The sequence below is a fragment of the Oncorhynchus mykiss genome, unplaced genomic scaffold, assembly GCF_013265735.2.
Source record: "Oncorhynchus mykiss isolate Arlee unplaced genomic scaffold, USDA_OmykA_1.1 un_scaffold_321, whole genome shotgun sequence".
NCBI classification, from domain to species: domain Eukaryota; kingdom Metazoa; phylum Chordata; class Actinopteri; order Salmoniformes; family Salmonidae; genus Oncorhynchus; species Oncorhynchus mykiss.
This window is the reverse complement of record NW_023493770.1, coordinates 131556-150999: the sequence shown is the minus strand read 5'-3', so window position 1 is coordinate 150999 and position 19444 is coordinate 131556. Positions and strand designations below refer to the sequence as shown.

Sequence of the window (19444 nt, the reverse complement as noted above, 5' to 3'; positions counted from 1 at the left end):
TGTTGATCAGGGGAGCTGCCTCTAGAGCCTGTTAGCTGTTGATCAGAAGAGCTACCTCTGGAACCTGTTAGCTGTTGATCAGGGAACTGCCTCTAGAACCTGTTAGCTGTTGATCAGGGGAGCTACCTCTAGAACCTGTTAGCTGTTGATCAGGGGAGATACCTCTAGAACCTGTTAGCTGTTGATCAGGGGAGCTACCTCTAGAACCTGTTAGCTGTTGATCAGGAGAGCTACCTCTAGAACCTGTTAGCTGTTGATCAGGGGAGCTACCTCTAGAACCTGTTAGCTGTTGATCAGGAGAGCTACCTCTAGAACCTGTTAGCTGTTGATCAGGGGAGCTACCTCTAGAACCTGTTAGCTGTTGATCAGGGGAGCTACCTCTAGAACCTGTTAGCTGTTGATCAGGAGAGCTACCTCTAGAACCTGTTAGCTGTTGATCAGGGGAGCTACCTCTAGAACCTGTTAGCTGTTGATCAGGGGAGCTACCTCTAGAACCTGTTAGCTGTTGATCAGGGGAGCTACCTCTAGAACCTGTTAGCTGTCTATGCTGAGGGGCTCCCAGCAGCCCTTATAATACATTCTGAGGGCCTATTACTGTCAGCTGTAGTAACCTAGTAGCCTAGTACTGTTAGCTGTAGTAGCCTAGTACTGTTAGCTGTAGTAGTCTAGTACTGTTAGCTGTAGTAGTCTAGTACTGTTAGCTGTAGTAGTCTAGTACTGTTAGCTGTAGTAGTCTAGTACTGTTAGCTGTAGTAGCCTAGTACTGTTAGCTGTAGTAGTCTAGTACTGTTAGCTGTAGTAGTCTAGTACTGTTAGCTGTAGTAGTCTAGTACTGTTAGCTGTATTAGTCTAGTACTGTTAGCTGTATTAACCTAGTACTGTTAGCTGTAGTAGTCTAGTACTGTTAGCTGTAGTAGTCTAGTACTGTTAGCTATAGTAGTCTAGTACTGTTAGCTGTAGTAACCTAGTACTGTTAGCTGTAGTAGTCTAGTACTGTTAGCTGTAGTAGTCTAGTACTGTTAGCTGTAGTAACCTAGTACTGTTAGCTGCAGTAACCTAGTACTGTTAGCTGTAGTAGTCTAGTACTGTTAGCTGTAGTAGTCTAGTACTGTTAGCTGTAGTAGTCTAGTACTGTTAGCTGTAGTAACCTAGTACTGTTAGCTGTAGTAGTCTAGTACTGTTAGCTGTAGTAGTCTAGTACTGTTAGCTGTAGTAGCCTAGTACTGTTAGCTGTAGTAGTCTAGTACTGTTAGCTGTAGTAGTCTAGTACTGTTAGCTGTAGTAGTCTAGTACTGTTAGCTGTAGTAGTCTAGTACTGTTAGCTGTAGTAGTCTAGTACTGTTAGCTGTAGTAGCCTAGTAGCCTAGTACTGTTAGCTGTAGTAGCCTAGTACTGTTAGCTGTAGTAGTCTAGTACTGTTAGCTGTAGTAGCCTAGTACTGTTAGCTGTAGTAGTCTAGTACTGTTAGCTGTAGTAGTCTAGTACTGTTAGCTGTAGTAACCTAGTACTGTTAGCTGTAGTAGTCTAGTACTGTTAGCTGTAGTAGTCTAGTACTGTTAGCTGTAGTAGCCTAGTACTGTTAGCTGTAGTAGTCTAGTACTGTTAGCTGTAGTAACCTAGTACTGTTAGCTGTAGTAGCCTAGTACTGTTAGCTGTAGTAGCCTAGTACTGTTAGCTGTAGTAGTCTAGTACTGTTAGCTGTAGTAGTCTAGTACTGTTAGCTGTAGTAACCTAGTACTGTTAGCTGTAGTAGTCTAGTACTGTTAGCTGTAGTAGTCTAGTACTGTTAGCTGTAGTAACCTAGTACTGTTAGCTGTAGTAACCTAGTACTGTTAGCTGTAGTAGCCTAGTACTGTTAGCTGTAGTAGTCTAGTACTGTTAGCTGTAGTAGCCTAGTACTGTTAGCTGTAGTAGTCTAGTACTGTTAGCTGTAGTAACCTAGTAGCCTAGTACTGTTAGCTGTAGTAGTCTAGTACTGTTAGCTGTAGTAACCTAGTAGCCTAGTACTGTTAGCTGTAGTAGTCTAGTACTGTTAGCTGTAGTAGCCTAGTACTGTTAGCTGTAGTAGCCTAGTACTGTTAGCTGTAGTAACCTAGTACTGTTAGCTGTAGTAGCCTAGTACTGTTAGCTGTAGTAGTCTAGTACTGTTAGCTGTGTACACGTTACTATATTGCCCCTTGGGATAATAAAGCCTCTCCTCTCCTCTCCTCTCCTCTCCTCTCCTCTCCTCTAGGTGCCCCCCTCCCCCCACTACACCTTCCAGCGTTACCCAGGCATCTTCAACTCCTCCACAGCCGACAGTTTCCTCCAGTCCAAGGTCAGCAACATCTTCTCTGGTCGTCTCACGGCGTTGGAACTCTTCGACATCCTCGACCACTACGCCCAGAACTGCGACGCCGTCGTGGGAAACAAAGAGGTCATGACCCGACTCAAGGATGCCAACTTTGACCTTTTATTGGTCGACCCCAACGAGATGTGTGGGTTCGTGATTGCTCACATCCTCGGGGTTCCCTACGCTGTCTTTTCCACGGGCCTATGGTACCCAGCGGAGGTCGGGGCTCCTGCCCCTCTCTCGTACGTCCCAGAGTTCAACTCTCTCCTCACCGATCAGATGTCTCTAGTCCAGAGGATTACCAACACGGCGGTGTACCTGGTGTCCCGGTTCGGTGTTCAGTACCTGGTGTTGCCTAAGTACGAGCGCATCATGAGGAAGCACGGCGTGGAGCCGCGGGTGGCCATGCAGGATCTGGTTCAGGGGAGCAGGCTGTGGATGTTGTCTACTGATCTGGCCCTGGAGTTCCCGAGGCCCACTCTACCACATGTTGTCTATGTAGGGGGGATACTGACCAAACCTGCCAGCCCGTTACCTCAGGTTAGTATACACACACACACACACACACACACACACACACACACATACACACACACACACACACACACACACACACACACACACACACACACACACACACACACACACACACACACACACACACACACACACACACACACACACACAAACCTGTGTTTTGTGTGTACTAACCTCAACAGTGTTGGTCTCCTCCAGTGTTGGTCTCCTCCAGTGTTATATTTATGGTTGGGCTCCTCCAGTGTTATATCTATGGTTGGGCTCCTCCAGTGTTATATCTATGGTTGGTCTCCTCCAGTGTTATATCTATGGTTGGTCTCCTCCAGTGTTATATCTATGGTTGGTCTCCTCCAGTGTTATATCTATGGTTGGGCTCCTCCAGTGTTATATCTATGGTTGGTCTCCTCCAGTGTTGGTCTCCTCCAGTGTTGGTCTCCTCCAGTGTTGGTCTCCTCCAGTGTTAGTCTCCTCCAGTGTTATATCTATGGTTGGTCTCCTCCAGTGTTATATATATGGTTGGTCTCCTCCAGTGTTATATCTATGGTTGGCCTCCTCCAGTGTTATATCTATGGTTGGTCTCCTCCAGTGTTATATCTATGGTTAGTCTCCTCCAGTGTTGGTCTCCTCCAGTGTTATAACTATGGTTGGTCTCCTCCAGTGTTATATCTATGGTTGGTCTCCTCCAGTGTTGGTCTCCTCCAGTGTTATATCTATGGTTGGTCTCCTCCATTGTTATATCTATGGTTGGTCTCCTCCAGTGTTGGTCTCCTCCAGTGTTATATCTATGGTTGGTCTCCTCCATTGTTATATCTATGGTTGGTCTCCTCCAGTGTTGGTCTCCTCCAGTGTTATATCTATGGTTGGTCTCCTCCATTGTTATATCTATGGTTGGTCTCCTCCAGTGTTGGTCTCCTCCAGTGTTATATCTATGGTTGGTCTCCTCCAGTGTTATATCTATGGTTGGTCTCCTCCATTGTTATATCTATGGTTGGTCTCCTCCAGTGTTGGTCTCCTCCAGTGTTATATCTATGGTTGGTCTCCTCCATTGTTATATCTATGGTTGGTCTCCTCCAGTGTTGGTCTCCTCCAGTGTTATATCTATGGTTGGTCTCCTCCATTGTTATATCTATGGTTGGTCTCCTCCAGTGTTGGTCTCCTCCAGTGTTGGTTTCCTCCAGTGTTGGTCTCCTCCAGTGTTGGTCTCCTCCAGTGTTAGTCTCCTCCAGTGTTATATCTATGGTTGGTCTCCTCCAGTGTTATATATATGGTTGGTCTCCTCCAGTGTTATATCTATGGTTGGCCTCCTCCAGTGTTATATCTATGGTTGGTCTCCTCCAGTGTTATATCTATGGTTAGTCTCCTCCAGTGTTGGTCTCCTCCAGTGTTATAACTATGGTTGGTCTCCTCCAGTGTTATATCTATGGTTGGTCTCCTCCAGTGTTGGTCTCCTCCAGTGTTATATCTATGGTTGGTCTCCTCCATTGTTATATCTATGGTTGGTCTCCTCCAGTGTTGGTCTCCTCCAGTGTTATATCTATGGTTGGTCTCCTCCAGTGTTATATCTATGGTTGGTCTCCTCCATTGTTATATCTATGGTTGGTCTCCTCCAGTGTTATATCTATGGTTGGTCTCCTCCATTGTTATATCTATGGTTGGTCTCCTCCAGTGTTGGTCTCCTCCAGTGTTATATCTATGGTTGGTCTCCTCCAGTGTTATATCTATGGTTGGTCTCCTCCATTGTTATATCTATGGTTGGTCTCCTCCAGTGTTGGTCTCCTCCAGTGTTATATCTATGGTTGGTCTCCTCCATTGTTATATCTATGGTTGGTCTCCTCCAGTGTTATATCTATGGTTAGTCTCCTCCAGTGTTAGTCTCCTTCAGTGTTGGTCTCCTCCAGTGTTATATCTATGGTTAGTCTCCTCCTGCGTTATATCTATGGTTGGTCTCCTCCAGTGTTATATCTATGGTTGGTATCCTCCAGTGTTATATCTATGGTTGGTCTCCTCCATTGTTATATCTATGGTTGGTCTCCTCCAGTGTTGGTCTCCTCCAGTGTTATATCTATGGTTGGTCTCCTCCATTGTTATATCTATGGTTGGTCTCCTCCAGTGTTGGTCTCCTCCAGTGTTATATCTATGGTTGGTCTCCTCCAGTGTTAGTCTCCTCCAGTGTTAGTCTCCTCCAGTGTTAGTCTCCTCCAGTGTTAGTCTCCTCCAGTGTTAGTCTCCTCCAGTGTTGGTCTCCTCCAGTGTTGGTCTCCTCCAGTGTTATATATATGGTTGGTCTCCTCCAGTGTTATATCTATGGTTGGTCTCCTCCAGTGTTATATCTATGGTTGGTCTCCTCCAGTGTTATATCTATGGTTGGTCTCCTACAGTGTTTGTCTCCTCCAGTGTTATATCTATGGTTGGTCTCCTCCAGTGTTATATCTATGGTTGGTCTCCTCCAGTGTTATATCTATGGTTGGTCTCCTCCAGTGTTATATTTATGGTTGGGCTCCTCCAGTGTTATATCTATGGTTGGGCTCCTCCAGTGTTATATCTATGGTTGGTCTCCTCCAGTGTTATATCTATGGTTGGTCTCCTCCAGTGTTATATCTATGGTTGGTCTCCTCCAGTGTTATATCTATGGTTGGGCTCCTCCAGTGTTATATCTATGGTTGGTGTCCTCCAGTGTTGGTCTCCTCCAGTGTTGGTCTCCTCCAGTGTTGGTCTCCTCCAGTGTTAGTCTCCTCCAGTGTTATATCTATGGTTGGTCTCCTCCAGTGTTATATATATGGTTGGTCTCCTCCAGTGTTATATCTATGGTTGGCCTCCTCCAGTGTTATATCTATGGTTGGTCTCCTCCAGTGTTATATCTATGGTTAGTCTCCTCCAGTGTTGGTCTCCTCCAGTGTTATAACTATGGTTGGTCTCCTCCAGTGTTATATATATGGTTGGTCTCCTCCAGTGTTGGTCTCCTCCAGTGTTATATCTATGGTTGGTCTCCTCCATTGTTATATCTATGGTTGGTCTCCTCCAGTGTTGGTCTCCTCCAGTGTTATATCTATGGTTGGTCTCCTCCATTGTTATATCTATGGTTGGTCTCCTCCAGTGTTGGTCTCCTCCAGTGTTATATCTATGGTTGGTCTCCTCCATTGTTATATCTATGGTTGGTCTCCTCCAGTGTTGGTCTCCTCCAGTGTTATATCTATGGTTGGTCTCCTCCATTGTTATATCTATGGTTGGTCTCCTCCAGTGTTATATCTATGGTTAGTCTCCTCCAGTGTTAGTCTCCTTCAGTGTTGGTCTCCTCCAGTGTTATATCTATGGTTAGTCTCCTCCTGCGTTATATCTATGGTTGGTCTCCTCCAGTGTTATATCTATGGTTGGTATCCTCCAGTGTTATATCTATGGTTGGTCTCCTCCAGTGTTATATCTATGGTTGGTCTCCTCCAGTGTTATATCTATGGTTGGTCTCCTCCAGTGTTATATCTATGGTTTGTCTCCTCCAGTGTTATATCTATGTTTGGCCTCCTCAAGTGTTATATCTATGGTTGGTCTCCTCCAGTGTTGGTCTCCTCCAGGGTTATATCTATGGTTGGTCTCCTCCAGTGTTATATCTATGGTTGGTCTCCTCCAGTGTTGGTCTCCACCAGTGTTATATCTATGGTTGGTCTCCTCCAGTGTTATATCTATGGTTGGTCTCCTCCAGTGTTGGTCTCCTCCAGTGTTGGTTTCCTCCAGTGTTATATCTATGGTTGGTCTCCTCCAGTGTTGGTCTCCTCCAGTTTTATATCTATGGTTGGTCTCCTCCAGTGTTATATCTATGGTTGGTCTCCTCCAGTATTGGTCTCCTCCAGTGTTATATCTAAGGTTGGTCTACTCCAGTGTTGGTCTCTCCAGTGTTATATCTATGGTTGGTCTCCTCCAGTGTTGGTCTCCTCCAGTGTTATATCTATGGTTAGGCTCCTCCAGTGTTATATCTATGTTTTGTCTCCTCCAGTGTTATATCTATGGTTGGTATCCTCCAGTGTTGGTCTCCTCCAGTGTTATATATATGGTTGGTCTCCTCCAGTGTTATATCTATGGTTGGTCTCCTCCAGTGTTGGTCTCCTCCAGTGTTGTTCTCCTCCAGTGTTATATCTATGGGTGGTCTCCTCCAGTGTTGGACTCCTCCAGTGTTATATCTATGGTTGGTCTCCTCCAGTGTTATATCTATGATTGGTCTCCTCCAGTGTTATATATATGATTGGTCTCTTCCAGTGTTGGTCTCCTCCAGTGTTATATCTATGGTTGGTCTCCTCCAGTGTTATATCTATGTTTGGTCTCCTCCAGTGTTATATCTATGGTTGGTCTCCTCCAGTGTTATATCTATTGTTGGTCTCCTCCAGTGTTATATCTATGGTTAGTCTCCTCCAGTGTTATATGTATGGTTAGTCTCCTCCAGTGTAATATCTATGGTTGGTCTCCTCCAGTGTTGGTCTCCTCAAGTGTTATATCTATGGTTGGTCTCCTCCAGTGTTGGTCTCCTCCAGTGTTATATCTATGGTTGGTCTCCTCCAGTGTTGGTCTCCTCCAGTGTTATATCTATGGTTAGTCTCCTCCAGTGTTGGTCTCCTCCAGTGTTGGTCTCCTCCAGTGTTATATCTATGGTTAGTCTTCTCCGGTGTTATATCTATGGTTTGTCTCCTCCAGTGTTATATCTATGGTTGGTCTCCTCCAGTGTTATATCTATGGTTGGTCTCCTCCAGTGTTGGTCTCCTCCAGTGTTATATCTATGGTTGGTCTCCTCCAGTGTTATATCTATGGTTGGTCTCCTCCAGTGTTATATCTATGGTTGGTCTCCTCCAGTGTTATATCTATGGTTGTTCTCCTCCATTGTTATATCTATGGTTGGTCTCCTCCAGTGTTGGTCTCCTCCATTGTTATATCTATGGTTGGTCTCCTCCAGTGTTGGTCTCCTCCAGTGTTATATCTATGGTTGGTCTCCTCCATTGTTATATCTATGGTTGGTCTCCTCCAGTGTTATATCTATGGTTAGTCTCCTCCAGTGTTAGTCTCCTTCAGTGTTGGTCTCCTCCAGTGTTATATCTATGGTTAGTCTCCTCCTGCGTTATATCTATGGTTGGTCTCCTCCAGTGTTATATCTATGGTTGGTATCCTCCAGTGTTATATCTATGGTTGGTCTCCTCCAGTGTTATATCTATGGTTGGTCTCCTCCAGTGTTATATCTATGGTTGGTCTCCTCCAGTGTTATATCTATGGTTTGTCTCCTCCAGTGTTATATCTATGGTTGGCCTCCTCAAGTGTTATATCTATGGTTGGTCTCCTCCAGTGTTGGTCTCCTCCAGGGTTATATCTATGGTTGGTCTCCTCCAGTGTTATATCTATGGTTGGTCTCCTCCAGTGTTGGTCTCCACCAGTGTTATATCTATGGTTGGTCTCCTCCAGTGTTATATCTATGGTTGGTCTCCTCCAGTGTTGGTCTCCTCCAGTGTTGGGTCTCCTCCAGTGTTGGGTCTCCTCCAGTGTTGGTTTCCTCCAGTGTTATATCTATGGTTGGTCTCCTCCAGTGTTGGTCTCCTCCAGTGTCATATTTATGGTTGGTCTCCTCCAGTGTTATATCTATGGTTGGGCTCCTCCAGTGTTATATCTATGGTTGGTCTCCTCCAGTGTTATATCTATGGTTGGTCTCCTCCAGTATTGGTCTCCTCCAGTGTTATATCTAAGGTTGGTCTACTCCAGTGTTGGTCTCTCCAGTGTTATATCTATGGTTGGTCTCCTCCAGTGTTGGTCTCATCCAGTGTTATATCTATGGTTGGTCTCCTCCAGTGTTGGTCTCCTCCAGTGTTATATATATGGTTGGTCTCCTCCAGTGTTATATCTATGGTTGGTCTCCTCCAGTGTTGGTCTCCTCCAGTGTTGTTCTCCTCCAGTGTTATATCTATGGGTGGTCTCCTCCAGTGTTGGACTCCTCCAGTGTTATATCTATGGTTGGTCTCCTCCAGTGTTATATCTATGATTGGTCTCCTCCAGTGTTATATATATGATTGGTCTCTTCCAGTGTTGGTCTCCTCCAGTGTTATATCTATGGTTGGTCTCCTCCAGTGTTATATCTATGTTTGGTCTCCTCCAGTGTTATATCTATGGTTGGTCTCCTCCAGTGTTATATCTATTGTTGGTATCCTCCAGTGTTATATCTATGGTTGGTCTCCTCCAGTGTTGGTCTCCTCCAGTGTTATATATATGGTTGGTCTCCTCCAGTGTTATATCTATGGTTGGTCTCCTCCAGTGTTGGTCTCCTCCAGTGTTGTTCTCCTCCAGTGTTATATCTATGGGTGGTCTCCTCCAGTGTTGGACTCCTCCAGTGTTATATCTATGGTTGGTCTCCTCCAGTGTTATATCTATGATTGGTCTCCTCCAGTGTTATATATATGATTGGTCTCTTCCAGTGTTGGTCTCCTCCAGTGTTATATCTATGGTTGGTCTCCTCCAGTGTTATATCTATGTTTGGTCTCCTCCAGTGTTATATCTATGGTTGGTCTCCTCCAGTGTTATATCTATTGTTGGTATCCTCCAGTGTTATATCTATGGTTAGTCTCCTCCAGTGTTATATGTATGGTTGGTCTCCTCCAGTGTAATATCTATGGTTGGTCTCCTCCAGTGTTGGTCTCCTCAAGTGTTATATCTATGGTTGGTCTCCTCCAGTGTTGGTCTCCTCCAGTGTTATATCAATGGTTGGGCTCCTACAGTGTTATATCTATGGTTGGTCTCCTCCAGTGTTGGTCTCCTCCAGTGTTATATCTATGGTTGGTCTCCTCCAGTGTTGGTCTCCTCCAGTGTTATATCTATGGTTAGTCTCATCCAGTGTTGGTCTCCTCCAGTGTTGGTCTCCTCCAGTGTTATATCTATGGTTAGTCTCCTCCGGTGTTATATCTATGGTTGGTCTCCTCCAGTGTTATATCTATGTTTGGTCTCCTCCAGTGTTATATCTATGATTGGTCTCCTCCAGTGTTGGTCTCCTCCAGTGTTATATCTATGGTTGGTCTCCTCCAGTGTTATATCTATGTTTGGTCTCCTCCAGTGTTATATCTGTGTTTGGTTTCCTCCAGTGTTGGGCTCCTCCAGTGTTGGTCTCCTCCAGTGGTATATCAATGGTTGGGCTCCTACAGTGTTATATCTATGGTTGGTCTCCTCCAGTGTTGGTCTCCTCCAGTGTTATATCTACGGTTGGTCTCCTCCAGTGTTGGTCTCCTCCAGTGTTATATCTATGGCTAGTCTCCTCCAGTGTTGGTCTCCTCCAGTGTTATATCTATGGTTGGTCTCCTCCAGTGTTATATCTATGTTTTGTCTCCTCCAGTGTTATATCTATGGTTGGTCTCCTCCAGTGTTATATCTATGGTTGGTCTCCTCCAGTGTTGGTCTCCTCCAGTGTTATATCTATGGTTGGTCTCCTCCAGTGTTATATCTATGGTTGGTCTCCTCCAGTGTTATATCTATGGTTGGTCTCCTCCAGTGTTGGTCTCCTCCAGTGTTGTTCTCCTCCAGTGTTACATCTATGGTTGGTCTCCTCCAGTATTGGGCTCCTCTAGTATTGGTCTCCTCCAGTGTTATATCTGTGTTTGGTCTCCTCCAGTGTTGGCCTCCTCCAGTGTTGGTCTCCTCCAGTGTTATATCTATGGTTGGTCTCCTCCAGTGTTATATCTATGTTTGGTCTCCTCCAGTGTTATATCTATGATTGGTCTCCTCCAGTGTTGGTCTCCTCCAGTGTTGTTCTCCTCCAGTGTTACATCTATGGTTCGTCTCCTCCAGTGTTGGTCTCCTCCAGTGTTATATCTATGGTTGGTCTCCTCCATTGTTGTTCTCCTCCAGTGTTATATCTATTGTTGGTCTCCTCCAGTGTTGGTCTCCTCCAGTGTTACATCTATGGTTGGGCTCCTCCAGTGTTGGTCTCCTCCGGTGTTATATCTATGGTTGGTCTCCTCCAGTGTTGGTCTCCTCCAGTGTTATATCTATGGTTGGTCTCCTCCAGTGTTAGTCTCCTCCAGTGTTGTTCTCCTCCAGTGTTATATCTATGGTTGGTCTCCTCCAGTGTTATATCTATGGTTAGTCTCCTCCAGTGTTATATCTATGGTTGGTCTCCTCCAGTGTTATATCTATGGTTGGTCTCCTCCAGTGTTTGTCTCCTCCAGTGTTATATCTATGGTTGGTCTCCTCCAGTGTTATATCTATGGTTAGTCTCCTCCAGTGTTATATCTATGGTTGGTCTCCTCCAGTGTTATATCTATGGTTGGTCTCCTCCAGTGTTATATCTGTGGTTGGTCTCCTCCAGTGTTATATCTATGGTTGGGCTCCTCCAGTGTTGGTCTCCTCCAGTGTTATATCTATGGTTAGTCTCCTCCAGTGTTTGTCTCCTCCAGTGTTATATATATGGTTGGTCTCCTCCAGTGTTGGTCTCCTCCAGTGTTATATCTATGGTTTGTCTCCTCCAGTGTTATATCTATGGTTGGTCTCCTCCAGTGTTATATCTATGGTTGGTCTCCTCCAGTGTTATATCTGTGGTTGGTCTCCTCCAGTGTTATATCTATGGTTGGGCTCCTCCAGTGTTGGTCTCCTCCAGTGTTATATATATGGTTGGTCTCCTCCAGTGTTGGTCTCCTCCAGTGTTATATCTATGGTTTGTCTCCTCCCGTGTCAGTCTCCTCCAGTGTTGGGCTCCTCCAGTGTTATATCTATGGTTTGTCTCCTCCAGTGTTAGTCTCCTCCAGTGTCAGTCTCCTCCAGTGTTGGGCTCCTCCAGTGTTATATCTATGGTTAGTCTCCTCCAGTATTGGTCTCCTCCAGTGTTATATCTATGGTTGGTCTACTCCAGTGTTGGTCTCTCCAGTGTTATATCTATGGTTAGTCTCCTCCAGTGTTTCTCTCCTCCAGTGTTATATATATGGTTGGTCTCCTCCAGTGTTGGTCTCCTCCAGTGTTGGTCTCCTCCAGTGTTATATCTATGGTTGGTCTCCTCCAGTGTTATATCTATGGTTTGTTTCCTCCAGTGTCAGTCTCCTCCAGTGTTGATCTCCTCCATTGTTATATCTATGGTTGGTCTCCTCCAGTGTTGGTCTCCTCCAGTGTTATATCTATGGTTGGTCTCCTCCAGTGTTATATCTATGGTTAGTCTCCTCCAGTGTTGGTCTCCTCCAGTGTTATATCTATGGTTGGTCTCCTCCAGTGTTATATCTATGGTTGGTCTCCTCCAGTGTTATATCTATGGTTGGTCTCCTCCAGTGTTATATCTATGGTTGGTCTCCTCCAGTGTTATATCTATGGTTGGTCTCCTCCATTGTTATATCTATGGTTGGTCTCCTCCAGTGTTGGTCTCCTCCAGTGTTATATCTATGGTTGGTCTCCTCCATTGTTATATCTATGGTTGGTCTCCTCCAGTGTTGGTCTCCTCCAGTGTTATATCTATGGTTGGTCTCCTCCAGTGTTATATCTATGGTTGGTCTCCTCCATTGTTATATCTATGGTTGGTCTCCTCCAGTGTTGGTCTCCTCCAGTGTTATATCTATGGTTGGTCTCCTCCATTGTTATATCTATGGTTGGTCTCCTCCAGTGTTGGTCTCCTCCAGTGTTATATCTATGGTTGGTCTCCTCCATTGTTATATCTATGGTTGGTCTCCTCCAGTGTTGGTCTCCTCCAGTGTTGGTTTCCTCCAGTGTTGGTCTCCTCCAGTGTTGGTCTCCTCCAGTGTTAGTCTCCTCCAGTGTTATATCTATGGTTGGTCTCCTCCAGTGTTATATATATGGTTGGTCTCCTCCAGTGTTATATCTATGGTTGGCCTCCTCCAGTGTTATATCTATGGTTGGTCTCCTCCAGTGTTATATCTATGGTTAGTCTCCTCCAGTGTTGGTCTCCTCCAGTGTTATAACTATGGTTGGTCTCCTCCAGTGTTATATCTATGGTTGGTCTCCTCCAGTGTTGGTCTCCTCCAGTGTTATATCTATGGTTGGTCTCCTCCATTGTTATATCTATGGTTGGTCTCCTCCAGTGTTGGTCTCCTCCAGTGTTATATCTATGGTTGGTCTCCTCCATTGTTATATCTATGGTTGGTCTCCTCCAGTGTTGGTCTCCTCCAGTGTTATATCTATGGTTGGTCTCCTCCAGTGTTATATCTATGGTTGGTCTCCTCCATTGTTATATCTATGGTTGGTCTCCTCCAGTGTTATATCTATGGTTGGTCTCCTCCATTGTTATATCTATGGTTGGTCTCCTCCAGTGTTGGTCTCCTCCAGTGTTATATCTATGGTTGGTCTCCTCCAGTGTTATATCTATGGTTGGTCTCCTCCATTGTTATATCTATGGTTGGTCTCCTCCAGTGTTGGTCTCCTCCAGTGTTATATCTATGGTTGGTCTCCTCCATTGTTATATCTATGGTTGGTCTCCTCCAGTGTTATATCTATGGTTGGTATCCTCCAGTGTTATATCTATGGTTGGTCTCCTCCATTGTTATATCTATGGTTGGTCTCCTCCAGTGTTGGTCTCCTCCAGTGTTATATCTATGGTTGGTCTCCTCCATTGTTATATCTATGGTTGGTCTCCTCCAGTGTTGGTCTCCTCCAGTGTTATATCTATGGTTGGTCTCCTCCAGTGTTAGTCTCCTCCAGTGTTAGTCTCCTCCAGTGTTAGTCTCCTCCAGTGTTAGTCTCCTCCAGTGTTAGTCTCCTCCAGTGTTGGTCTCCTCCAGTGTTGGTCTCCTCCAGTGTTATATATATGGTTGGTCTCCTCCAGTGTTATATCTATGGTTGGTCTCCTCCAGTGTTATATCTATGGTTGGTCTCCTCCAGTGTTATATCTATGGTTGGTCTCCTACAGTGTTTGTCTCCTCCAGTGTTATATCTATGGTTGGTCTCCTCCAGTGTTATATCTATGGTTGGTCTCCTCCAGTGTTATATCTATGGTTGGTCTCCTCCAGTGTTATATTTATGGTTGGGCTCCTCCAGTGTTATATCTATGGTTGGGCTCCTCCAGTGTTATATCTATGGTTGGTCTCCTCCAGTGTTATATCTATGGTTGGTCTCCTCCAGTGTTATATCTATGGTTGGTCTCCTCCAGTGTTATATCTATGGTTGGGCTCCTCCAGTGTTATATCTATGGTTGGTGTCCTCCAGTGTTGGTCTCCTCCAGTGTTGGTCTCCTCCAGTGTTGGTCTCCTCCAGTGTTAGTCTCCTCCAGTGTTATATCTATGGTTGGTCTCCTCCAGTGTTATATATATGGTTGGTCTCCTCCAGTGTTATATCTATGGTTGGCCTCCTCCAGTGTTATATCTATGGTTGGTCTCCTCCAGTGTTATATCTATGGTTAGTCTCCTCCAGTGTTGGTCTCCTCCAGTGTTATAACTATGGTTGGTCTCCTCCAGTGTTATATATATGGTTGGTCTCCTCCAGTGTTGGTCTCCTCCAGTGTTATATCTATGGTTGGTCTCCTCCATTGTTATATCTATGGTTGGTCTCCTCCAGTGTTGGTCTCCTCCAGTGTTATATCTATGGTTGGTCTCCTCCATTGTTATATCTATGGTTGGTCTCCTCCAGTGTTGGTCTCCTCCAGTGTTATATCTATGGTTGGTCTCCTCCATTGTTATATCTATGGTTGGTCTCCTCCAGTGTTGGTCTCCTCCAGTGTTATATCTATGGTTGGTCTCCTCCATTGTTATATCTATGGTTGGTCTCCTCCAGTGTTATATCTATGGTTAGTCTCCTCCAGTGTTAGTCTCCTTCAGTGTTGGTCTCCTCCAGTGTTATATCTATGGTTAGTCTCCTCCTGCGTTATATCTATGGTTGGTCTCCTCCAGTGTTATATCTATGGTTGGTATCCTCCAGTGTTATATCTATGGTTGGTCTCCTCCAGTGTTATATCTATGGTTGGTCTCCTCCAGTGTTATATCTATGGTTGGTCTCCTCCAGTGTTATATCTATGGTTTGTCTCCTCCAGTGTTATATCTATGTTTGGCCTCCTCAAGTGTTATATCTATGGTTGGTCTCCTCCAGTGTTGGTCTCCTCCAGGGTTATATCTATGGTTGGTCTCCTCCAGTGTTATATCTATGGTTGGTCTCCTCCAGTGTTGGTCTCCACCAGTGTTATATCTATGGTTGGTCTCCTCCAGTGTTATATCTATGGTTGGTCTCCTCCAGTGTTGGTCTCCTCCAGTGTTGGTTTCCTCCAGTGTTATATCTATGGTTGGTCTCCTCCAGTGTTGGTCTCCTCCAGTTTTATATCTATGGTTGGTCTCCTCCAGTGTTATATCTATGGTTGGTCTCCTCCAGTATTGGTCTCCTCCAGTGTTATATCTAAGGTTGGTCTACTCCAGTGTTGGTCTCTCCAGTGTTATATCTATGGTTGGTCTCCTCCAGTGTTGGTCTCCTCCAGTGTTATATCTATGGTTAGGCTCCTCCAGTGTTATATCTATGTTTTGTCTCCTCCAGTGTTATATCTATGGTTGGTATCCTCCAGTGTTGGTCTCCTCCAGTGTTATATATATGGTTGGTCTCCTCCAGTGTTATATCTATGGTTGGTCTCCTCCAGTGTTGGTCTCCTCCAGTGTTGTTCTCCTCCAGTGTTATATCTATGGGTGGTCTCCTCCAGTGTTGGACTCCTCCAGTGTTATATCTATGGTTGGTCTCCTCCAGTGTTATATCTATGATTGGTCTCCTCCAGTGTTATATATATGATTGGTCTCTTCCAGTGTTGGTCTCCTCCAGTGTTATATCTATGGTTGGTCTCCTCCAGTGTTATATCTATGTTTGGTCTCCTCCAGTGTTATATCTATGGTTGGTCTCCTCCAGTGTTATATCTATTGTTGGTCTCCTCCAGTGTTATATCTATGGTTAGTCTCCTCCAGTGTTATATGTATGGTTAGTCTCCTCCAGTGTAATATCTATGGTTGGTCTCCTCCAGTGTTGGTCTCCTCAAGTGTTATATCTATGGTTGGTCTCCTCCAGTGTTGGTCTCCTCCAGTGTTATATCTATGGTTGGTCTCCTCCAGTGTTGGTCTCCTCCAGTGTTATATCTATGGTTAGTCTCCTCCAGTGTTGGTCTCCTCCAGTGTTGGTCTCCTCCAGTGTTATATCTATGGTTAGTCTTCTCCGGTGTTATATCTATGGTTTGTCTCCTCCAGTGTTATATCTATGGTTGGTCTCCTCCAGTGTTATATCTATGGTTGGTCTCCTCCAGTGTTGGTCTCCTCCAGTGTTATATCTATGGTTGGTCTCCTCCAGTGTTATATCTATGGTTGGTCTCCTCCAGTGTTATATCTATGGTTGGTCTCCTCCAGTGTTATATCTATGGTTGTTCTCCTCCATTGTTATATCTATGGTTGGTCTCCTCCAGTGTTGGTCTCCTCCATTGTTATATCTATGGTTGGTCTCCTCCAGTGTTGGTCTCCTCCAGTGTTATATCTATGGTTGGTCTCCTCCATTGTTATATCTATGGTTGGTCTCCTCCAGTGTTATATCTATGGTTAGTCTCCTCCAGTGTTAGTCTCCTTCAGTGTTGGTCTCCTCCAGTGTTATATCTATGGTTAGTCTCCTCCTGCGTTATATCTATGGTTGGTCTCCTCCAGTGTTATATCTATGGTTGGTATCCTCCAGTGTTATATCTATGGTTGGTCTCCTCCAGTGTTATATCTATGGTTGGTCTCCTCCAGTGTTATATCTATGGTTGGTCTCCTCCAGTGTTATATCTATGGTTTGTCTCCTCCAGTGTTATATCTATGGTTGGCCTCCTCAAGTGTTATATCTATGGTTGGTCTCCTCCAGTGTTGGTCTCCTCCAGGGTTATATCTATGGTTGGTCTCCTCCAGTGTTATATCTATGGTTGGTCTCCTCCAGTGTTGGTCTCCACCAGTGTTATATCTATGGTTGGTCTCCTCCAGTGTTATATCTATGGTTGGTCTCCTCCAGTGTTGGTCTCCTCCAGTGTTGGGTCTCCTCCAGTGTTGGGTCTCCTCCAGTGTTGGTTTCCTCCAGTGTTATATCTATGGTTGGTCTCCTCCAGTGTTGGTCTCCTCCAGTGTCATATTTATGGTTGGTCTCCTCCAGTGTTATATCTATGGTTGGGCTCCTCCAGTGTTATATCTATGGTTGGTCTCCTCCAGTGTTATATCTATGGTTGGTCTCCTCCAGTATTGGTCTCCTCCAGTGTTATATCTAAGGTTGGTCTACTCCAGTGTTGGTCTCTCCAGTGTTATATCTATGGTTGGTCTCCTCCAGTGTTGGTCTCATCCAGTGTTATATCTATGGTTGGTCTCCTCCAGTGTTGGTCTCCTCCAGTGTTATATATATGGTTGGTCTCCTCCAGTGTTATATCTATGGTTGGTCTCCTCCAGTGTTGGTCTCCTCCAGTGTTGTTCTCCTCCAGTGTTATATCTATGGGTGGTCTCCTCCAGTGTTGGACTCCTCCAGTGTTATATCTATGGTTGGTCTCCTCCAGTGTTATATCTATGATTGGTCTCCTCCAGTGTTATATATATGATTGGTCTCTTCCAGTGTTGGTCTCCTCCAGTGTTATATCTATGGTTGGTCTCCTCCAGTGTTATATCTATGTTTGGTCTCCTCCAGTGTTATATCTATGGTTGGTCTCCTCCAGTGTTATATCTATTGTTGGTATCCTCCAGTGTTATATCTATGGTTGGTCTCCTCCAGTGTTGGTCTCCTCCAGTGTTATATATATGGTTGGTCTCCTCCAGTGTTATATCTATGGTTGGTCTCCTCCAGTGTTGGTCTCCTCCAGTGTTGTTCTCCTCCAGTGTTATATCTATGGGTGGTCTCCTCCAGTGTTGGACTCCTCCAGTGTTATATCTATGGTTGGTCTCCTCCAGTGTTATATCTATGATTGGTCTCCTCCAGTGTTATATATATGATTGGTCTCTTCCAGTGTTGGTCTCCTCCAGTGTTATATCTATGGTTGGTCTCCTCCAGTGTTATATCTATGTTTGGTCTCCTCCAGTGTTATATCTATGGTTGGTCTCCTCCAGTGTTATATCTATTGTTGGTATCCTCCAGTGTTATATCTATGGTTAGTCTCCTCCAGTGTTATATGTATGGTTGGTCTCCTCCAGTGTAATATCTATGGTTGGTCTCCTCCAGTGTTGGTCTCCTCAAGTGTTATATCTATGGTTGGTCTCCTCCAGTGTTGGTCTCCTCCAGTGTTATATCAATGGTTGGGCTCCTACAGTGTTATATCTATGGTTGGTCTCCTCCAGTGTTGGTCTCCTCCAGTGTTATATCTATGGTTGGTCTCCTCCAGTGTTGGTCTCCTCCAGTGTTATATCTATGGTTAGTCTCATCCAGTGTTGGTCTCCTCCAGTGTTGGTCTCCTCCAGTGTTATATCTATGGTTAGTCTCCTCCGGTGTTATATCTATGGTTGGTCTCCTCCAGTGTTATATCTATGTTTGGTCTCCTCCAGTGTTATATCTATGATTGGTCTCCTCCAGTGTTGGTCTCCTCCAGTGTTATATCTATGGTTGGTCTCCTCCAGTGTTATATCTATGTTTGGTCTCCTCCAGTGTTATATCTGTGTTTGGTTTCCTCCAGTGTTGGGCTCCTCCAGTGTTGGTCTCCTCCAGTGGTATATCAATGGTTGGGCTCCTACAGTGTTATATCTATGGTTGGTCTCCTCCAGTGTTGGTCTCCTCCAGTGTTATATCTACGGTTGGTCTCCTCCAGTGTTGGTCTCCTCCAGTGTTATATCTATGGCTAGTCTCCTCCAGTGTTGGTCTCCTCCAGTGTTATATCTATGGTTGGTCTCCTCCAGTGTTATATCTATGTTTTGTCTCCTCCAGTGTTATATCTATGGTTGGTCTCCTCCAGTGTTATATCTATGGTTGGTCTCCTCCAGTGTTGGTCTCCTCCAGTGTTATATCTATGGTTGGTCTCCTCCAGTGTTATATCTATGGTTGGTCTCCTCCAGTGTTATATCTATGGTTGGTCTCCTCCAGTGTTGGTCTCCTCCAGTGTTGTTCTCCTCCAGTGTTACATCTATGGTTGGTCTCCTCCAGTATTGGGCTCCTCTAGTATTGGTCTCCTCCAGTGTTATATCTGTGTTTGGTCTCCTCCAGTGTTGGCCTCCTCCAGTGTTGGTCTCCTCCAGTGTTATATCTATGGTTGGTCTCCTCCAGTGTTATATCTATGTTTGGTCTCCTCCAGTGTTATATCTATGATTGGTCTCCTCCAGTGTTGGTCTCCTCCAGTGTTGTTCTCCTCCAGTGTTACATCTATGGTTCGTCTCCTCCAGTGTTGGTCTCCTCCAGTGTTATATCTATGGTTGGTCTCCTCCATTGTTGTTCTCCTCCAGTGTTATATCTATTGTTGGTCTCCTCCAGTGTTGGTCTCCTCCAGTGTTACATCTATGGTTGGGCTCCTCCAGTGTTGGTCTCCTCCGGTGTTATATCTATGGTTGGTCTCCTCCAGTGTTGGTCTCCTCCAGTGTTATATCTATGGTTGGTCTCCTCCAGTGTTAGTCTCCTCCAGTGTTGTTCTCCTCCAGTGTTATATCTATGGTTGGTCTCCTCCAGTGTTATATCTATGGTTAGTCTCCTCCAGTG

At 45.0% G+C, this 19444-nt stretch overlaps 1 protein-coding gene across 1 annotated transcript in view; it reads left to right on the top strand.

Moving 5' to 3' along the window:
• The window catches only part of LOC110516863 (2-hydroxyacylsphingosine 1-beta-galactosyltransferase), a 93398-nt gene that overhangs the window by 15295 nt on the left and 58659 nt on the right, over window positions 1-19444 (top strand). The window contains exon 3 of the mRNA XM_036973807.1: window positions 2234-2872. Within this exon, the coding sequence (XP_036829702.1) occupies window positions 2234-2872 (639 nt within the window). The remainder of the gene's footprint in view (window positions 1-2233; window positions 2873-19444) is intronic.